This window comes from Lepisosteus oculatus, chromosome 13 (assembly GCF_040954835.1).
Source record: "Lepisosteus oculatus isolate fLepOcu1 chromosome 13, fLepOcu1.hap2, whole genome shotgun sequence".
Classification (NCBI taxonomy): Eukaryota; Metazoa; Chordata; class Actinopteri; order Semionotiformes; family Lepisosteidae; genus Lepisosteus; species Lepisosteus oculatus.
This window is the reverse complement of record NC_090708.1, coordinates 12592162-12611934: the sequence shown is the minus strand read 5'-3', so window position 1 is coordinate 12611934 and position 19773 is coordinate 12592162. Positions and strand designations below refer to the sequence as shown.

The 19773-nt window shown below is 40.4% G+C and overlaps 1 protein-coding gene across 7 annotated transcripts; it reads left to right on the top strand.

The window, feature by feature from the left end:
* The first annotated feature begins 949 nt into the window (after positions 1 to 949).
* On the top strand, positions 950 to 17960 carry acvr1l (activin A receptor, type 1 like). Of its 7 annotated transcripts, none has more exons than XM_015361173.2 (12): positions 950 to 1007; positions 2361 to 2404; positions 5002 to 5085; positions 7510 to 7589; positions 8101 to 8373; positions 8851 to 9062; positions 9377 to 9476; positions 10739 to 10885; positions 11687 to 11962; positions 12894 to 13091; positions 13465 to 13595; positions 13778 to 17960. In XM_015361173.2, the coding sequence occupies exons 3-12, from the start codon at positions 5015 to 5017 to the stop codon at positions 13910 to 13912; spliced, it is 1623 nt and encodes a 540-aa protein (XP_015216659.2). In that variant the 5' UTR covers positions 950 to 1007; positions 2361 to 2404; positions 5002 to 5014; the 3' UTR covers positions 13913 to 17960. The 7 variants fall into 7 exon arrangements, with proteins under 7 accessions (XP_015216659.2, XP_015216661.2, XP_015216660.2 ...); XM_015361174.2 differs by having other exon boundaries at positions 969 to 1011; XM_069197611.1 differs by having other exon boundaries at positions 969 to 1098; positions 7567 to 7589.
* The last annotated feature ends 1813 nt before the right edge of the window (positions 17961 to 19773 follow it).

The window sequence follows — 19773 nt, the reverse complement described above, 5'->3', positions numbered from 1 at the left end:
GTCAGTTGATTCAGTTGGCTGTCTGTCCTCTGCAGAAACGGCAAACAGCTGACAGGGAAATTAACCTAACTCAGAACAGGTGATAAGCGAACCAGGTATAAAGAATTACAGTGTGCACACCCCTAACCTTATTCCTTCACCCACCGAGTCCACACAGGGGCGCTCTCTCTTATAAGCAGTAGGTGGGTGTAGCGAAATCTGAGATGTGCTTTCCCAGCAGAAGACTAACCAGGACTCCCCACCACCAGACACACCAAAAACATTATTTCCCTTAAATAAGGCAGCTGCCCCCAATGTTGTCCTGAACATTATAGCACCAGCACATCATGCCTAGCCTTATCTGTGTCCTAAATGTCATGGGCTATTGCACAACTTCTACACAATGATTAGAAAGTATTCACCTTTAAAGCTTCATATATAACAAGATATATGAGTAGTAGTTGTAGTAGTAGTAGTAGTTGTAGTAGTAGTAATACCATATATTGACAACCATACTTATCACAAAAATCGACCCCATTTTAGTTTTGAAAACACTTCTACTGTTACAAACACAGGTTAATGTGTAAACGTAAGATTATGGGATGTGAAACTAAAATATGTTCATTTTTCAAGGACAGAAAGTTTATTCTAGTTTAATTTTAACGAGATCATTGCTTTTAGAACGTATTTCTATTTTGCAGTTCTGTACTACATACATGTTGTACACATGCAGCAAAATGTGATTATAAATACATTTCCTTAAATATCAATGCATTTTTAGCACACTAAAATAAATTTCCTTCTTTATTTCGGAGAAAACCACGTTCAAATTATGGGATCTAACCAGGCTTCGCTCTTGGTTAGATCCCTTAATCTGTTTCAGAAGGGAGGTTCACAGCTAGAGTGGAGGAATCGTACTATCCCACAATGCATTTCCCGGCCAGATTTAGTCATTATTGTTGACGTCATGTGGGCGCTCTGGGCAGAAATTGCACTATCTGTGGGAGGGAGGTCGCTGGTGGTGTTGTGTAGGTATTGAAAATTCTGATACATTTATGTTAGGAATTAGGAGTTACTTTTTTATTCCATCGTAAAACATGTGTATGCTCCTGATATCAGGTAAGATGTAGTACAATTTGGTTTTCTATAAAAAATATTTGTGTGTGAAAGTGGAGGATATATGCTGTGAAGACGCAGTGTTGGGCGATAATGTTTGTTTTTTTTTCTTTCCTAAGCATAGATGATAATACTTGAATGTTTAATTAATATCCTTAACAGTGTTTATATAGATCTAGTTCTCTTTGCACCACAAGATTCGGTTCTGTTTTTAAGCCTTCCTGTAACAAGCGCTATCTTTACAGTTTTCTCTCATAAGTCCATTGGATCCTTGGCGTCTAAAACTTCCTTACGACAGGAGAATAATAACCGAATTGTAAGTGAAGCGATAGAAATTGGATATGGGGGCTTAGCGTTGCATTGAAAGGGAGACTGTCTCCTCCGCTGTGGTCGTTAAACAGATGCCAAGAACACGTACAGAGGCGCCCTCGGTGCCACCGGCTGTGACAGCGGAGACAGCAATCGCCTCCGTCTGCAGCAGGGCTCCACTTCGTCCTGACCGTCACAGCTATGACTGTCAAGCACGCAGCGTCTGAGCAATCCTAGATAAATGCTTTGCAACGTACAGCCAGACATGCATATTGGCCCGGAGTCTTTATATTAATGCTGCCCCTTGTTCGCACTCCTGCACTTTCGTGCGCGTGTTCTAATACCTCTTTGAAGCATACCATCTGTTTATTAAAAGGCATCGGGAACAAGTGCTGACTTGAGTGCTTGATCGGGTCCCGGGACACGTTTTGGGTGTACCTGCAACACCATATAGGAGGTGGTAGTTAACGTTCTGACTTATTGCGCCTTGCATTGTGAGCAGAACCGGTCATGTCAAAGAAATGGAAATTGCAGCAATTCTCACACTAACCTCAAGGGCTCGAAAGTAATGATGGACCCACTCAATTCGAGGTTCGGGGGCAATGCTGGCTTTTGTGCTGGGCTGTTGTTTTCCATTCACGTGTTAACACGAGTGTTCATTAAAGGGTTATGAGAGACTCTGGGCCTTTTGCTTTAGGGTGGAGTGGAAAATAAGGAGGCTGACGTTTCTGTTTGCTTCGATGCATGAGTTACTTATAGTATAATTGATTGTAAATAAACTGAACATTTATTGTGAAGGGTCTAGTGTCTTTTTTACTAAAACCTAGCTGTAAAGGTATGAGAGTACCTGGACATAGCAGTCTTACATGGAGTGCGAGTAAAATTCTTTGCTCATGCTTTGTATGTGTAATTTACCATATTCCATGTTCTTTTTCTATTCTATTTAACATTACCAGGTTCCTGAGGGCCCTGGTCCAGCAGTTGGTGTAGAAATCGCAAGGTCAGCCACGTTAGACAAGTTTTCCAAGTCTTACCAACTCCATTCGTTCAATTCAGAACAGCTCTGTCCCTAACATGGCTATTTAAGGCTCAAAAAGCTTTTTGAATAATATCCATATTTTGTTGCCGTTTTGAAACGTTTGTGCAGTATATCCATTGGGATATAGGTGTTTATTGCATGTGGGTGTGAATATTTAAAATAGAAGTACACAGTTTCTGTTCTTGTGGACTGCAGACCGTGAGGTTTTAAAAAGCTCTTTGAATGATCAGCAGCTGATTTAGTAGTTGGGACAATTGTTTGATATACCCAGGTAACATAATTGCATGCTTTAGATAACACAATTAAACCAGGAAAACAAAGGTTAGTATATTTCTCCTTTTAAAAGGGTTTGACTTGTTTTCATTTTTGGTAAAATATAATGGTCTTAGTTTTTGCTTTGGGGGGGGTTAATGATATATTTAATAAAGTACTAACATTATGTAGAACTTATGTTTCAATTAGATTAACAGTAATTCAACATGAATAAATCAGAAGAAACAACTTTTTAGACGAAGTTAACATTTCTGATCTTATCTCCACTTAACATCCCTATTACTAGATATTATGTTTATTTTGAATCATGATTCAGTGCTGACCCTAAAGTGCCACCTAGCCCTCTCCTTAGGCAGACTCAAATGTTTGAGTTCCGAAGGTGCCCTCCAGATTTATTCATACTGTACTTATGTTGCAATAAACATAATGTAAACAAAAGATTTACTGATTGATGTATCCCATTGAAAATAAATGTAAAAATCTGTGTTCTTTATAGCATTGCACAGATCAATGTCACAGTTGTCACAAATTAAGTCAGGAAAACACAGCTGTGTCCACATGTATTTGCACCACTGTAGTTTGCGTTATTTAAACCTCCTCTAGCAGGGATTACACACTGTTCCTGCCAGAAGAATTGCTCTAGGTCCTTCAAACTCTTTGGCTTCCATTTGTGATCTGTCTTCTCCAATTCAAACCCAAAAATGTCTGATTGCATTGAAGTCTGGAGATTGAGATGGCAAGTCAAGAACATTTATTTCATGTGTGTTTAACCATTTTTTGTCAATTGGGATTGTGTGCTTTGGATCGATGTCATGCTGCAATGTCTGTTTTCAGCCAAGTGTGTGCTTCTTAATAGAAAGGAGGAGTACTGGTGCTTTATGTGTTTGAGTTCTATTTCCTATATGGTATCAAAGGCTTCAGGCCTGGTAGATGCAAAGCAACTGCGAGACATAAGACACCCCTCCAGATTTGACAAAGGGAAGAATTGTTTTGTAATTGTGAGGTTCACCTTTTTTATACCAAATGTGATGCTGGCGAGCTTATCCAAAAACCTCCGTTTGTATTTCGTGTGATTGTAAGACATGATACCATGGAATTCAAATTACCATCTACTGTTGCTCGTCCTAAGGAGAAAATGAACAATTTCCTGTTTAAATAACTATTAAAAAGGAATGAATAAATGTGCCCCTCGTGGCTTCTGGAGATCAGTATTTTAATAATAATTCCTTATACTTAGATAGCACTTTTCTGGACACTCCACTTAAAGTGCTTTACAGGTAATGGGGACTTCCCTCCACCACCACCAATGTGCAGCCCCACCTGGGTGATGCAATGGAAGCCATAGCGCACCACATCAGCTGTCAGTGGGGAGAGCATAGTGGATAAGCCAATTCATAGTTGGGGGTTATTAGGAGGCCAAGATTGGCAAAGGCTAATGGGAAATTTGGCCCCTACTCATTTTGAGAAACGCCCTGAGATTTTTAATGACCACAGAGAGTCAGGACCTCGGTTTTACGTCTCATCCGAAAGACGACGCCTGTTTACAGTGTGGTGTCCCAGTCACTATACTGGGGTATTAGGACCCATAGTCCAGGTAGGACCACATAGACCACAGGGTGAGCGCCCCCTGCTGGTGCCACTAGCACCTCCTCCAGCACCAACCTTAGTGTTTCCCAGCAGGTCTCCCATCCAGGTACTGGCCAGGCTCATGCCTCCTTAGCTTCAGTGGGTTGCTAGCTGTGAGTTGCAGGGTGATATGGTGATATGGTTGCCTACTTTTAGGACAAGTATGTTAATAATATAATTAATTTAGGACTTTGCTCTGTATACTTCTATTATGAGAATAAATCATACTTTATTAATTATTCAACAGCTCATTCTGTTATGTATTTTTGTTTGTATTCAATCAACAATATGAATAAATCTGTAGGGCTGTGTAAATTTTTATACAGGAGAGTTATAGATGCATAACTTATTTCAAAATTCTGTGATTTAATTACATAGTTTAGCATTTTTTGAGTGTGTGCTTTAAGACCAGAATGCATGAAAACTGGTGTTTAGGATGTTGGTTTTACATTGTTTACCTTAGAATTTTATTTAATTGTTTAGGGAATCAACTCCAAATGGAGTATAGTGATAATGGAGGTATTAGTTATCATGAAGTTATAGTTTGGGTATTATTGTGTTAAATTGAATAAATATTCTGCTAACACCGCCTTGTATTTAGATTGAAATTTGCAGTGGTTTCATAGATACTCATTTGGATTTTTTTCTTTTCCTTGTAGTCCTCCAGGGACAATGCTGATAGGCTACTTGGGTTATGGAAGTAACTGGCAGAAGAGCAAGGAATCACACAGCATCTTTTACAAGTAAGGCTTGATTGAAATAATCCTTAATTATCATCCATCACACCCATAGCTAAAGTCTGTTATGTGGTAGAAGCTTTGGTTCTTTCATCCATTATTGTTTATAAAGGGGTAAGTCGTTCATAAACCTTCCCTGATGTAGAATAATTTCTTCTTACTGGCTCCTCTTGGCCCACTCACTCTGGTCTTCAAGAAATGTTCATCTTCTTGATACCATCTTTAATGACAACAGCCTTTTCGTCTTTGCCTTGTGAAGCTTACTTGCTTCCTGGGTTTGACTATTTCAGATTCACAAACTCTCTCCACATATGGGTGCCATGCCACTCTGCTTAGTCCTTTCACCCAGTTTCTGTCCTTATTGTTCCAACACCCACCATGAGGAATTTGGTCTGTTGGTCTTCTATTCCAAAATTAGTCCCCACCCAGATATTGAGCAAACGACTCCTTTTCATCTTGTTTGTCTTGCTTCTTCTGTAGTCAAGCTTGCTTCTATTAATGCAGCTGAGCCGCATTAAATGTGAAAGAATATCATTTCTTTTACCAGTGTGATTATCAAATGTTTGGGTGGCACCCAAAAACAACAAGTAACCACTGTGTGTTCTCTGCCAATATAAATAATTCTGTTATCAGATTTCACTGAAAATATATATTTTAAAAAATATTCTTTCTTACACATCCACCTGGTGTGGCGCAGTTGTTAGCATTGCTGTCTCAGACCTGGGTCCGGCTCCCAGGCTATCCGTGTAGAGATAGTATGTTCTCCACATGTTTGCGTGGGTTTCCTCTGGATGCTCCAGTTTCCTCCCACAGTCCAAAGACACACTGGTAAGATAATTGGCTTCTAGGAAAATTGGCCGTTCTGTGAGTGTGTGTATCTCTGTGTGTACCCTGTGATGGACTGGCGTCCCACCTGGGGGCGTAATGCTTCCTGAACCTGTTGCCTGCTGGGATGGGATCCGGCTCCCCCATGGTCCTGTATTGATTGAAGTGGTGAGAAGATTGCTGGATTTACACACCTGGTGTGGAACTACCAGTTGTCTTGACATCTTGTCTCATAGAAAGATCCCCTGTTCCCACATAAGGAGAATGAGAAAACCGTTCACTTTTTGACATTATTCGGGGTTCGTAGCAATGCACCATGCCCGTTGGAGATGAGGTGCAAATCTGCAGGCCCCTGGGAAGTCCCAGGCGTTTTTCATTTTCCCTGGCACCGAGAGAGTATTGGCCACCAAATCCCAACCCTACCCCTGCTGGCACTTAGCCATTGGCTTGTTGCCATGCAGGTATCCTGGGCACAGTCAGCTAGCAACGTGACCGAGGTGTGGAGTTGTGACGTCTTTAACGAAGAGCCCAGCCTGTACTTGGAGCGAGTGCCCTCAGTGTTTAGCCACCAAACAACCACCCTTAAAAAAAGCTTACACATGAGCTGTACTTTAATTTTTAAGATCACTATTATTTTAACACATCGGAGCCATCCAGTAGTTTGCATTGAAGATTAGGTTACATTCACTGCTCAGAAATGTTCATCATCCTTCTTGGGATAGTCCTCATTCTTCAATTATGAACATTATACATGTTTGTGGTTCCTGTATGTGCGTACAGTTGAGTGTCTCGTTTTTGCTTTGGTCCAGTACTGTAGAACTAACTCTTCATACAGCTGCACCTGCAGGCAATGCAGCTGTGGTACGCCAGTGTGCCAAATACTACAGTACCACTGCGTACTAATTAGTGTCATTTATACCAAGTGTTTTAAAACCAATTGAGCCCTTCTCTAGGATAGGTAAAGATGTACCATAGATGACTCATGTGGAGAAGCATTAGATCTAAAGAGAAATAAGTATTTTTTCATACCATTTTTTTCTTATTTTAAAATTTCACTTCAGTTCACTTTGTTGTTGTGTCATAATGGGGCTCCTTTGCTCTGAGGTTTCCATGGCAACGGCCCACACACAAATGCCTACACCCCCTTACAATCTTTCTAGATGTGTTTTTCAAATGAACAATGCATATATATGTAGATTTTCTTTATGCATGAGGTTTAAATTAAATTTTGAGATATGCTAAACAAGTCATTTTGTTTCCTGTTTGCTTTAATATAGTTTCTCCATTACCTTGGTTTTCGCCATGCAAATACTGAAGTTGGCAACTAACAGAGGTTTAGAAGAATAGAGTGAATTTTAATAACATGAAGCATTATTTTTTTTTTAACCATTAACAACTGTAGTGTATTCAGTATACCTTTTTAAGAATTGCCTTGGTTTATAATGGTGATTTGTAATTTTCTCATTTTGTAAATTGTTTTGTAATGTCCTGTATTTGTTTGTTTGTTTGTTTGTTTGTTTTTAATCTGTAACCAGGCATTCTCATCTGCAAGCCTTTTCTGATTTGGTATATTGCAGTATTTAAATTTTGAATTCATTTTTCTAGTGCAGTGAACCTCATGGCTCAGTGCAGTGTCCATATGCTTCTCCTTTTACTCTTCAGAATCCTGCAGACGTCAGCTGAAGGTATTGTGCCATCAAACATTGCTGTTGTTTATGTCCCCCCCCCCCCCCCCCCTCCCCCCAGGATGGCCAAAAATATCCCAGGTCTGTGCCACTAAGCATTACTCCAGAAATGCAGTATTTGATTATAGTGCTGCTAAAGTGATCATTCTGGGTGGCATTAAATGTCAGTCCTCTGCTCAAACCACAGCACTTCACTGCATCCAAGTCTCTCCGCTGTGACAAATATACCACACTGCTTCCCTCCCAGTCGCTCATTGTTAATCTCTGAACTGCACTGACTTTCGCTTTATCTCTTGTAGCTATTAGATCATGTTGTGTCACAAGCCCTTAGCAATGGTTATTTAATTGCATCGATTTCTTAACCACTTGATTAAAGCAGCTTTTTACTCAGCCTGTCAGTTTTAATTGCTTGACCGCAGCATGTTCCTCCCACACCCCTGCTGTCCAGCTCTGTTTTTTGTTCAGTGTTCCAATGTTGATCGTGTGTTGATCTGCCTGTGTTTTCTTGCAGATAAGGAAGTGCTTAGAGGGTTACATTCCCCTCTAAAATGTGTCTGCAGCTCCTGTGGGCTGCAGGAACGGTGCATGGGCCAGCGCTGCTTCTCCTCGGTGGCTGTGAGCGGGGACACCCCTGTGTTCCAGAGGGGCTGTCTGGAAGGACATGAGAAAGGCCGCATGACGTGTCAGACTCCACACTCTGCCAGTCAGGTGGTTGAGTGCTGCTCGTCGAACCTGTGCAACTTGAATGTCAGCGCTGAAATGTTGCTGCCTTTGTTGCGCACAGGTATGTACCGATGTATCTCCCATCTTAGATATTCTGCTTTTGGATCCAACATTAGGATCAAACTTTGAGGTAGCAAATCAAAATCCACGACCAATAACCGTGCTCTTTTTGTGACAAGCCACATATGTTTTCGAAAGTTCTGTGCTTTGCTTCACTAAAGCATGCCCGAAACAAATTGGAATCGGTTAAAGGAAGGGGCAGTTGGAACGGAAAGTGATTTAAAAAAATAATTGAACTGATTCTAGCCCTGAAGACAGCAGAAGAGTCAATAAATACCATACAACCAATTTTCCTCGCAGATAGTTGTAGTCTGATTAATGGACTCTTGACCAATGGCTTTTCAGAATAATTCCACAGTTGCTTCTCAGCTCTGCTCTTAGTGCAGGATAAGTGATGAAGTGCAGCTCTGTCTGTGTGAGGACAGGGCAATGTCTTTCAGGTTGTGCAACAACCTTATTGTTTCCTGGTTCCTCTTAGTGCCAGAGGGGGAGCCAATCCAGTACGGCGTGGACGTGCTGATCATATTTGTGGTTGGCCCGTTCGTGGTGCTGCTCCTTCTCTCTCTGTTGGCCGTGCTGGTGTGCCGGCGGCTGCACCACAGCCGGCTCCAGAGGCTCCACGAGCTGGATGCGGAGCAGGGCGCCATTGATGGGCTGATTGCCTCTAACGTGGGTGACAGCACGTTAGCGGTAAGCTGTGCTTTCGTCCTTCGCATTGCTTCTTGGGTGCAAACGCGGTTGAAGCGAAGCCCAAAATATTTCGCTGTTTTGCTCAGGTTGTGCAAAAGATCAAGGCGGGTCCATGTGCCTGGAAGGAACGTGTGGATATACAAGCAAGGCCTGTAGTCTTTTCTGCAGAAAGGCATTAACTCCAGCATTCTTAAGACAGAAAGAAGGACCAAGGATCCTTCTTTTTTTTTAGCTGTGTGTGTATTTCTGAGGCAGGGATGGAGCCGAGTGAGGAGTCTCTTCAGCAGTGTTCGTGTTTCTTTCTGCCCCTGCAGGATTTGCTGGATCACTCATGCACATCGGGCAGCGGTTCTGGTTTGCCATTCCTGGTACAGAGAACAGTGGCTCGACAGATAACACTGGTGGAATGTGTCGGTGGGTTGACGATCTATAATGCATTTCTGCCTGTGTGACCAGCACCACAAACGTGCATGAATTCTAAGTTTGTGCTTAAGAGCTGGATAAAATTTAAAGCTTTTTTTCCCCATCATACAAGAGAAAGGCACCCTTAAATTCCTAGTAATTGCTTGTGTCCTTCCCTTGTTAAATCATAATCACAATTAGTTTGTATATTATCTCTTATTAATAACGTTTAATCTTGTATGTCAATGGAGTTCAGCCTTTTATAGATGAACTCAATTTAAAATATGCTGTAATACTAATTGCCTAAGATCAGCTAGAAATGATTGAGGGAACGTCCTACTTTTAAATCTCACTTATGAGGGCATGTATTGTAACAGCTTTGTTACTTAATTCCAGGTTACACTGTATGTATGTGAAAATCATAATCTACCTCTTTGTTCAGAATTTCGGGTGAAATTACATTAATCTTAATTTCAATATTTAGTTCATATTTGGTTTGAAATAAGTATGCACTAATGAAATAAGTTCTTTAAGCAGTGTTTTATGATGTGCCATGATATTTATTATATCACTTTTATCTTTCTGCATGTTTCTTAATGTCTCTACTGAGACTTTGCCATTCTCAAAGAAGTTTCCCAGCGCATAGCAAATTGCCATTGTGTGGTGCTCTGTTGTTCAGTTCTGAAGCTCATGAAGTGAATCTAACATTTTTAAAGTAATACGGCTGATTTTGTTAATAGTTCTTTCAGTAGCAACTTTGGTCTTGCTGTTTTTTATAAATAAACTGTAGAAACAATAAAATACAAAAGAAAAAGTAATCAAGCAGGAAAAGTTGTGAACTACTTTTTAACTTGAAAATTGAAATTACAGTGTGGGGATATATAGCATTTCTGTTGTGCAACCATTACAAATATAGACTTTTTGATGATATCCTGCGTTAATGTAGCTCTAGAATGTTTTGAGCTGAAAGCCCCTTTCACTCAGTTTACACTATCCCAACTGGGACACAATTTATCCACTGCTTAAGTGCTGCACCTTCCTGGGGTGATGTGCAGCAGCAAACGAATGAGCACAACCCCTTTACGGATTAGTTAGCAGGAAAAATGAGAAATTAGGGAGGAGATTTGGGAAGGCCAGACTGAGTGAGGCTAAAGTGAAGTTTAGCCAGATTACTGGAGATCAGACGACAAGTTTGTAACGCTTGACTTTGGTTGGTCATATTTCTCTCCTTTGCTTTTTGGTGGCCCAGCTCCTTGAATATTTTTTCCTTCTAGGCAAGGGGCGTTATGGAGAGGTTTGGCGAGGACAGTGGCAGGGCGAGAACGTGGCAGTGAAAATCTTCTCTTCCAGAGATGAGAAATCTTGGTTTCGGGAGACCGAGATCTACAACACAGTTCTTTTGAGACATGAAAACATACTAGGTATGTCTAATCAGGAGCCCAAATGTGAGGATATTGTTTTGGCTTTTTATAAAGCTGCTTGTGTGGGAGTGGGGAAATGAATGCATTCAAGCTGGTCACTTCTTTTTCTTCACTGATGTATTAAAGGGAAATCCACACCATAGTGAAAGAAATTGATGTATCCTATGAAAAAATACTTGATGTGTTTCAGATAAAAGCTTTAATCTGTTATTGTTTTAATTCATATTATTGGTTATTTTTACTTTGTAAGTGAATAATAATATAATTATTATTTTAACAGGAGTCCAGTATTGGGAAGGCCACCAAAATGTAATATGTTCTTTTTCTTACCATTCTGCATTTCTTTTTTAAGAGAATAATGATGAATGGTTATTCCTTTTCTATTTGAGTAGTTTGCCTGACATTCCCCTGCTTCCTGGCCCTACACTTTTTCTTTTTGAATTGAGCAAAACTGATTGGTACTAAGTGAACCAGACTAACCCGATTTTATTAACCTGTCCTACGGGAATGGAGAGTTAAACACCACAGCAGTCTTTAGGATCGGCTTTTGGTTGGATTCACAAATAGATTTTAATGCTTCTGACCTTGGTTAAAGGGTTAAAGGTACCCTGCTGTTAATCGTCCTGAAGACTTCTGAGACTATGAGTAGTGATGCTGAAATTTGATCAAGTTTCCATTATTTGGCGTCAGACTGAATGTGCATGCCTGTCTGTACTGCAGAACTCAGACTGTGCTCATTATTATTTCATTGGCGTATGAAGAGTGCAGAATCTGAAACTGTTTTTCTTCTTCCTCCTGCAGGATTCATGGCATCAGACATGACGTCGAGGAACTCGAGCACGCAGCTGTGGCTCATCACGCACTACCACGAGAACGGCTCGCTGTACGACTACCTCCAGCGTGTTGCTGTGGAGACGGTGGACGGGCTGCTCATGGCCACCTCCGTGGTGAGCGGCCTGGTGCATCTGCACACCGAGATCTTCGGCACAGAGGGCAAGCCGGCCATTGCTCACCGTGACCTAAAGAGCAAGAACATCCTGGTGAAGAAGGACCTGCGCTGCTGTATCGCAGACTTGGGTGAGCCACGCCGAGTCTGCCTCGGACTGCTGCGGGCCACCTGACGCCACTCTGCCCCCCATCATCATGGAGGGCGGAGTGGTGGCTCTGTGGCTAAGGATCTGCGCCTATGGCTGGAAGGTTGCTGGTTCAAATCTGGCAGCCAGCAGAGGAATCCTACTCCTCCTGAGCAAGGCTCTTAACCCCAACTGCTCCAGGGGCGCCGTACAATGGGTGACCCTGCGTTCTGACCCCAGGCTTCTCTCTCCCTGTCTGTGTGTCTCATGGAGAGCAAGTTGGGGTATGCGAAAAGACAAATTCCTCTTGCAAGAAATTGTATAGGGCTTATAAAGTGATCTTATCAGTTAACCTGTCACAAAGCAGGATATACAAAATACAAGTGCCCCCACCTTGCCCACTTTCCATCTTTGATTGATTTGATTTGCTTGGTTAAATTTAAAATGAGATGCTTGCAGTTAAGCCGAGGCAGTGTTTGGTTGTGGAGAAAGTGATTTGTCAATTCCCTGCCGAAAAACAATCTGGTTGGAAAATAGTGAAGCACAGGAACTTCATCACCATTATCCGCAAATTCAAGGCCTGAAAAGGACTGCAACGATTGAGGTGTTTAATTTTTAATGATGTGTGGCAGTGTGTACGTTATTAATGTGCCACCAGTAATAGATAATATTATCTATAGATAATAGATAAGATAATGCTTTGAGTGGAGTGTCCAGAAAAGCGCTATATAAGTGTAAGCAATTATTATTATTATTATTATTATTATTATAAGTCTATTGACTTTTGTAATAGACTAGAGGGGTGGAAAAGTGTCAGGGAAGTATTGTACAGAAAGTCCAGTTTCTCTATTTGAGTTTCATTTGAGCCTTCACTACAGTATGAAGATCTTTTCTCTGGGGAGTTGATTGTGGCTTTTTTTTTCCTGTTTGAAAAGGGCTGGCGGTGACGCACTCTCAGACTGACAATCAGCTGGACATAGGCAATAACCCAAAAGTGGGTACAAAGAGGTACATGGCCCCTGAGGTTCTGGATGAGTCCATCCAGACTGACTGCTTTGATGCGTACAAGCGTGTTGACATCTGGGCCTTTGGATTGGTACTTTGGGAGATTGCCCGGAGGACTTACAGCAATGGTAAGATACTCAAATACTATGCATCATGTTTCGAGTTTTAAACAGAGCTGCTTTGCAGAGAACAGTGTTGAAAGGAAGTGTTAGGTATTCCTTTGTCTTTTTGGATAATTTTGAATGTTCTTCCGTTATTGCCATTGATTAAGTTGCTGTAGAAGTTATTTATTTAGTTGCTAGGGAAAAATAAAGTTGTGAAACTAATGATCTGGGCAGCATTTTTATGCATTTATAAAATGATTCAAAATTCAAACGGGGTGGAAATAATTTTCTTTGTTACAGCTCCACATCATGACAAAAATGGGAAAATTGTCTGTTTCTCTGAGATGATATTTAGATCAGTTCAATAGTTTTAAATTTGTCTAATCTTGTGTTCCAGGTATTGTTGAGGAATACAAGCCACCCTTTTATGATCTTGTGCCAAATGACCCCAGCTTTGAGGACATGGGCAAAGTTGTATGTGTAGAGCATCAGAGGCCCTTCATTCCTAATAGATGGTTCTCTGATCCAGTGAGTATGAGCGCTTCGACTTGTTTCATCAGGTTTTAGTCCTGGGTTAGACGGCTGGGGTGCAGAGATTAGGTTTGAAGTGGCTAATTTCTAAGATTTTTATACTGCAACACAAATCAACGGAGGCCGAGTCACTTTCTGTAGTGCTAAACCTCTTGCACGACTCTTTCCTCCCCCCCCAGACCCTGTCGGCACTGGCAAAGCTAATGAAGGAGTGCTGGTATCAGAACCCCTCGGCAAGGCTCACAGCTCTGCGCATCAAAAAGACTCTGGACAAAATCCACAGCTCCCTGGAGAAGGGCAAAGCGGACTGCTGAAAGGGAGGCCCTGTGTGACAGGCCAACGGTCCTTCCAGGCAGGACATAGATTGTATCAAGGAAACCCAGGGTGGCAGGGTGTCGCCCACAACTGACACGCATCTAAACGCTAAACGCTTTGAAGAAGAGTCAAAAGGGCAGTTTTATTTCTTGGTATAGTCAACTTTTTGTTTTGCTATCCATTTTATTAGTCACGGGTACGTTAACTCTGGCTTGTACCAACCAACAAGGCGCATGTGCGTTATTCAACAAAGCAAGTGTCCCTAGGCAAGGGAGGGCAGCTGTTGATGTTTGTGTAAAAGCACCCTGCAGGCACCCAAACTCCCTTAGACCCAGGGATCTGATGCAGAAGAAGTGACATCATGGTATTGAGCTCTGCAGCTCCTAAGAAACATTTTTGAAAGTCCTAAATTGGTGGAGTCTGGGTGTTATGTCGTCTGCATGTATTTTCGAAGTAGCCTGTAAAAATACAGGTCTGTTTAGAACATTGATTACTCTCACTATGGTAAGGAGCCATCTGATGGAGACTGTTATGGTTGCACTTTTAAAGGAGGGGTGCCCAAAACGTTTGGTTATCAGTCATGGAGTAACACTTGGATGGAGGAGCAGGACTGAGGGGTGTATCATTTAATAATATACTTAGGCTTGCTGCTATTCGATTTTAAATTCATAAACACTGAATTTTAGACAAATGCTGTTTCAAAATACAGTAGGGTCTTGACATTCATGAGGATTTGGCAGAAAATACATATATGTATACATGCAAATATGTATACTATGTATGGTTAAAATACATAAGTAACCCTTATGTCCTTTACATGAAAGTTAAAATACTAATACATTGGTTTTAAGGTAATTTAAATAACGCTGATCAACAAAAAAAACACAATAGTAATAACAAACATATAGTAACTGAAATAAATTACATGAATTCCTCTTTCTCTCTCTGCCTCCGTCATTAGCACACCCCGCTGTAATGAAACGGGCAATAAAATTCCAGGCTCTCTGACAAAGTTGTCTCCAGCCTGTCATTCCCCACAACACCACCACAGAACCAGGAGTGTTCGTTATAGTGAAAGACCAGCGGACGCTGGGTAGTGGGTACTTGGGCAGGGAACAGGTGGTGCTCATGCACTGGCAAGATTCGTCTCCCGATCCTAATCTGTTGAGCAATTCATTGGAAATGTGCGGTTACCAGCCTTCAACTGGGCTACATCCCGCACTGATCTTCTTTTCATCCAAAACCCCATCAGCTAGACCGAACTGCAAATAAGCAGAAGTTAAATTTGCAAATGTAATTTAACACTGAAAAATGCTGGTAAAACCACATAATGTATATTAATTCCCTCCTCAAAAAACAGAGAATTATTCAGTTTATTTTTTTATTATTTATAATGTTTGTTTTGTTTGTCCTCTACACTGAATGACTTAGTCTTACTGTCTTGACGGTTTGTTTAGTGACATGGTGCTGCAGTGCTTTCAAAGTGCCTTGAAACGAGTTGAAGAATATGTAGGTGGAGGCAACTCTTGGGCTCGGACTCCTGTTAGACAAGTTGTAATGTCCATGTTGTGAAACAATGTTCAGGTCATGAAGGTATTTCACTAATGGTTGCATACAATGCTTGTTTTACAAAGCAGGCTGAAAAAATGTTTTTAAGAAAACGGACGGAGTACTAAAGCTACAGTAGTCAAGATGGCAATCACTTGCTGTTCCTTGTGAAAAAAACTCTGGGCATCAAAGCCAGATAAAGATTGTCATTTAATGTAAATGTAATTCTCACAGTATAAGACAGCCAGGAAGTTAACTGTAGGTTAAGCTGCTAAATTCAAGTCCCTGTCATCCATAAGATGCACCTGCGGCAACCTTGTTTTTAATTTATGAGCAAGGTCTTCCATCAGTGTGGAGACGTGTTTTGACAAGATGCAGCTGTGCAAAGCAGAAATCATCACACTTGACACACCTGCTTACTTCTGCCATGCTCTTGTCCCATACTGCCTTCTGTTGTCTCGGGCTGTACTGGGACTGAAGGAGAAGCAGGAAGCTGTGAATCAACCAGGAATTTTCTTTCAAGATGCGCTTGCAACAATGCAACACATTGTTATATGTCTTTTGAGAGATTTATTTTAGAGCATGAAAGTTACAAAGAAAAGGAAGCCATTCAGCTCATTTAGCCTTTTTGGTTATTTGTATCTTTGAGTCTTTGCTGTGCCCAAAATTATTTAAATGTGCAGTATTTTAATTTGCCTTGGGGGGGGAAGAAAAGCATAAGCTAAACGATTTGATGCTAGAATAGTCATGTTTAATTAGCTGTAGTTGATAATTAGTTTTATTGCATGTTGTGTGTATATTTAAAATGTAGAATGAAAGATTTATGTTGAGTAGAAATATTATTTTAGCAGTTATTCCAATATAGAAATGAAAACGTTTTCTTTTCCAATTCAAGCCAAGTGAAATTGACCTGAATTATTAATTTGAAAATATCAATTTCACTTACCTGAATTGGAAAATAGTGCTCAGAAAACAGCAGTTAATTCTTTAAAAATGGCTGTTCATTTGGAAGGAAACAATCAAATAGTACCAAGCCTAGATATACCACTACTGATAGATTTTGTAGGCATTGTCTCCAACCAGTGAAAGGTCATCTAGGAAGAGACAGGGCGAGTTCAAATAGTAAGGCTTTTATATTCAAACATGCCAACACAGCACATACAGACAATTTTATAGGTTTCATTATATCGCATACAAGAGTGAGCTACAGTATATGTTCAGCCCCACAATAATACATTTGCTTTGTGCAGGTTTGGAGTGGAAAGCTACTAAGAGATACACAGGTATTCCTGTGTTTTGTGCACAGTGGCCTTGGGGGCAGCTGCAGTTGGGTAACATCCTCATTCAGAACCTTCTGGTCAGTAGTTTCACAAGAAATATGCTAGTTGAACTAGGGCAGTGGGAAATCACAGCTTATACTCAGAGACAAGAGTACACTGTAAAACACTCATTTTTAATGCTTCTTCAACCAGCAGAACAAATAGTGAGCACATTGCGCTGGGAAAACTTAAAAGCTATCCAACAAGAAGCTCAATCAACTTGTGTATATATTTCTGCTGTCCACTGCAACCCTCGACTGAAAGTGTATCCAAGCATCAGCATGCATTTGTGTTATCTTGACAGTGACAATGAGTTGAACATTCTAGTGATGCCAAATGTTTCTAAGCCTTAACTTTGCTTGTAAGTAACAAACTCTTCTAATTATTGAGGAGGGAAGCAAACTAGCACATTGCCAGAGATATACTTTCTCTCCACTTCAGTTAGATGTGTTGGGCCTGAACGAAAGGGCTGCCAAGTCACATGGGGACTGGAGCACTCCTTTTTGGACACCCCTGCTTTAGAACATGATGAATAAAAACACGCAACTTATTTTATATTATTTTGTAAGCCTTTCCCCAATCACTCTTAATTATGCAAACCTCCACAGATTTAATTAAGGTGATGTGTTGGTGTTTCACTACCTGAATGTACAAGCTGGCAAGTTTTCTTCCTTACAATATCACATCATATGCTTCATTTTTAGAAGGTATTTTTTGCTTTGGTCTAGGATGTCATTTTTTTTTGTGTAAGTACCCTGACTGTTTTTAATTGTAAATCATAAATATTTACTGTACAACTACAATACACACAGCATGTACCAGTCTTTATGGTGGCTATTTTAATAAGCTATGCTTTATCTTGTGTGCATTAATGCCATCATATATGTTGATGTATAGATTGGAGCTAAGCAGGCCTTCAAGTGCAATGCCATTAATTTTTCTAGTATCAGAAAAACAGCCTGAGAGACTCAATACGAAAGTGGATTTTAGCTTTTTTTGTAACACTTCAAAATGTGAAATTCTGCTCCTCTGTGAGGCAGAGACTTTGTGGAGGAAACAATAGGCAGAATTTCTGTATTCATTGTTAAAATGCAAAAAATATTTAGCCCTCACATTAAAGCACTGAGCCCCTTCATCCTATTAAACAAAATTCGAAGAATATAAAAGTGCTGTTCATGAAGTCTGCCTCTTGCGTTATTTGGTCCCAAACGAGGATCATTTAGGTACAGTAGGATTAAATTAATCAGTGGCAAATGCTCTTTGTTTTGCATATGACCACATAAATTATACTGTACTGTTACACACTGTATACTACCATTAACTTAGTGGCTGCATGCACCACCATGCTGATGGATTACATGCAGTACATTCAGGAGCTCATTAGGAAAAGTTTATATATTTAGTGTCCTGAATTGACATATTATGGAGCAACAAGAATCACACTAAGTTTTCGGTTTCTGTGTGAAGAAATGTAGGTGTTAAACCTGTTCGTATGTCATTCTGATGACACATCTTGGGTCAGCTCAGGAAGTGGCTTTAGGTTAACTTTTAAGTTAATTGCCTGGAATATTTTAATGTTTTTAAAACTGTTCTTAATTCTGCTCCCACTGAAAGGATTTAAGTGCAGCAGGAAGGAAAATTAAAAGTAAATAAATTGATTTTGGTTTGATTTTGCAAGGTGCCTGGGCTTCCAGAAAGTAAACTTAATGGACTAGTGTTTCTTTTAAAAGACAGAGAAATCAAGCATTTGACAAAAAAAGAAAAGAAATGGCAGCATTAGAAAGCAATTGTAAGTGGATCTGATGCTGACAGAGTAGAATCTTAAGCGAAACCAAAGCTGGAGCTACTACAAAACAGGGAATTTCACTGTGGAAAAGATCTCCATTCTCATTTTCTCTTGGAATCTGTGAAAATGTTGATTTGTCAGAGCTACAGTCTTAGTCAATTAATGTTCATACACTAGGAAGGTCATTTTGGCTGGTAAGGCTGTGGAGAACTTATTGGGCCAATCCTTTGGAAAATGAACCCACAACAAACATTACCACCACGGGAAATTTGGACTGAAACTTTAAATTATTTCCACAGTGCAAATGGAAAAAGACTTGTGGGGACATTGACTAAGGTATGTATGTTCTTTATGACAATACAGCACTTTACAGCGCATGTCAGGCTGAGGCTGCCCTTGGGAGTGTGTCTTTAAAGAACTGATCCTACCTCCTGAAACCCCGATCTTCCTCTTCTTCAGATGCCGAAATGGGAGTTGCACATTTGAGGATTTACTAAGGAAAGATGGGGTGACTGTAGCTGGATGGTTTAGAGGTTGATAAGTCACCTACTGTTCCCAAGGACTCTGTTCATTAGAATCAAAGTTGAATAAAGGTGTTCAACTCAGTTGTAATATTCACAAATGAAAATTGTGCACATCTTCAATGTATTAGAATACTTAGTGCTGCTTTTTTATTCTGTTTAAGGCAGCCACGGGTAGGGTAAATGGCACATTTTTGTCTACTGCCTGGAAGATTGATAAAGGAGAAACTATGAAAGGAATAGATAGTTACCGAATGTACTGTTATGGCATGTATCTTACTCTAAAAGACGTGATGTGAATACTGTATAGAGAAAAAGGTGTTTAACAATGCAGTTAAGCAGGCTGTTGAGGGATTATTTAATTTTAGCGTGGGTTGCTTTGATCATTTTTTTCCCCACAATGAACAATTATTTTCAGTTGGTCAATATGAAGTTGCTTTCAACCCAAACATACTTTAAAAGGGGGTAGTTTTCTTTTTCAAGTATTGAGAAATTAAAATTCCTCCCAGAAAATGGTGGAAGGGGAACTTATATTTTCACTGGAGCATTTCGATGTACCTGACAAGAAGGCACGTGCCTTCCTGAAATTTGTTTTGAGGTACACTTGTTCAGTTTATTTTCATTTCTCTTAACTCATTACTTTCAAATTGTTTACTCAACAACTGACAGATCAGCACTACTCCAAC

What these genes read in the sequence shown, in the direction of transcription:
- acvr1l (XM_015361173.2), top strand. Translation starts at nt 5,015, where the DNA reads ATGCTGATAGGCTACTTGGGTTATGGAAGTAACTGGCAGAAGAGCAAG. An exon ending in TCACACAGCATCTTTTACAA is followed by an intron (nt 5,086 to 7,509) that starts GTAAGGCTTGAT and finishes TCATTTTTCTAG; the next exon opens with TGCAGTGAACCTCATGGCTC. An exon ending in ATAGATGGTTCTCTGATCCA is followed by an intron (nt 13,596 to 13,777) that starts GTGAGTATGAGC and finishes CTCCCCCCCCAG; the next exon opens with ACCCTGTCGGCACTGGCAAA.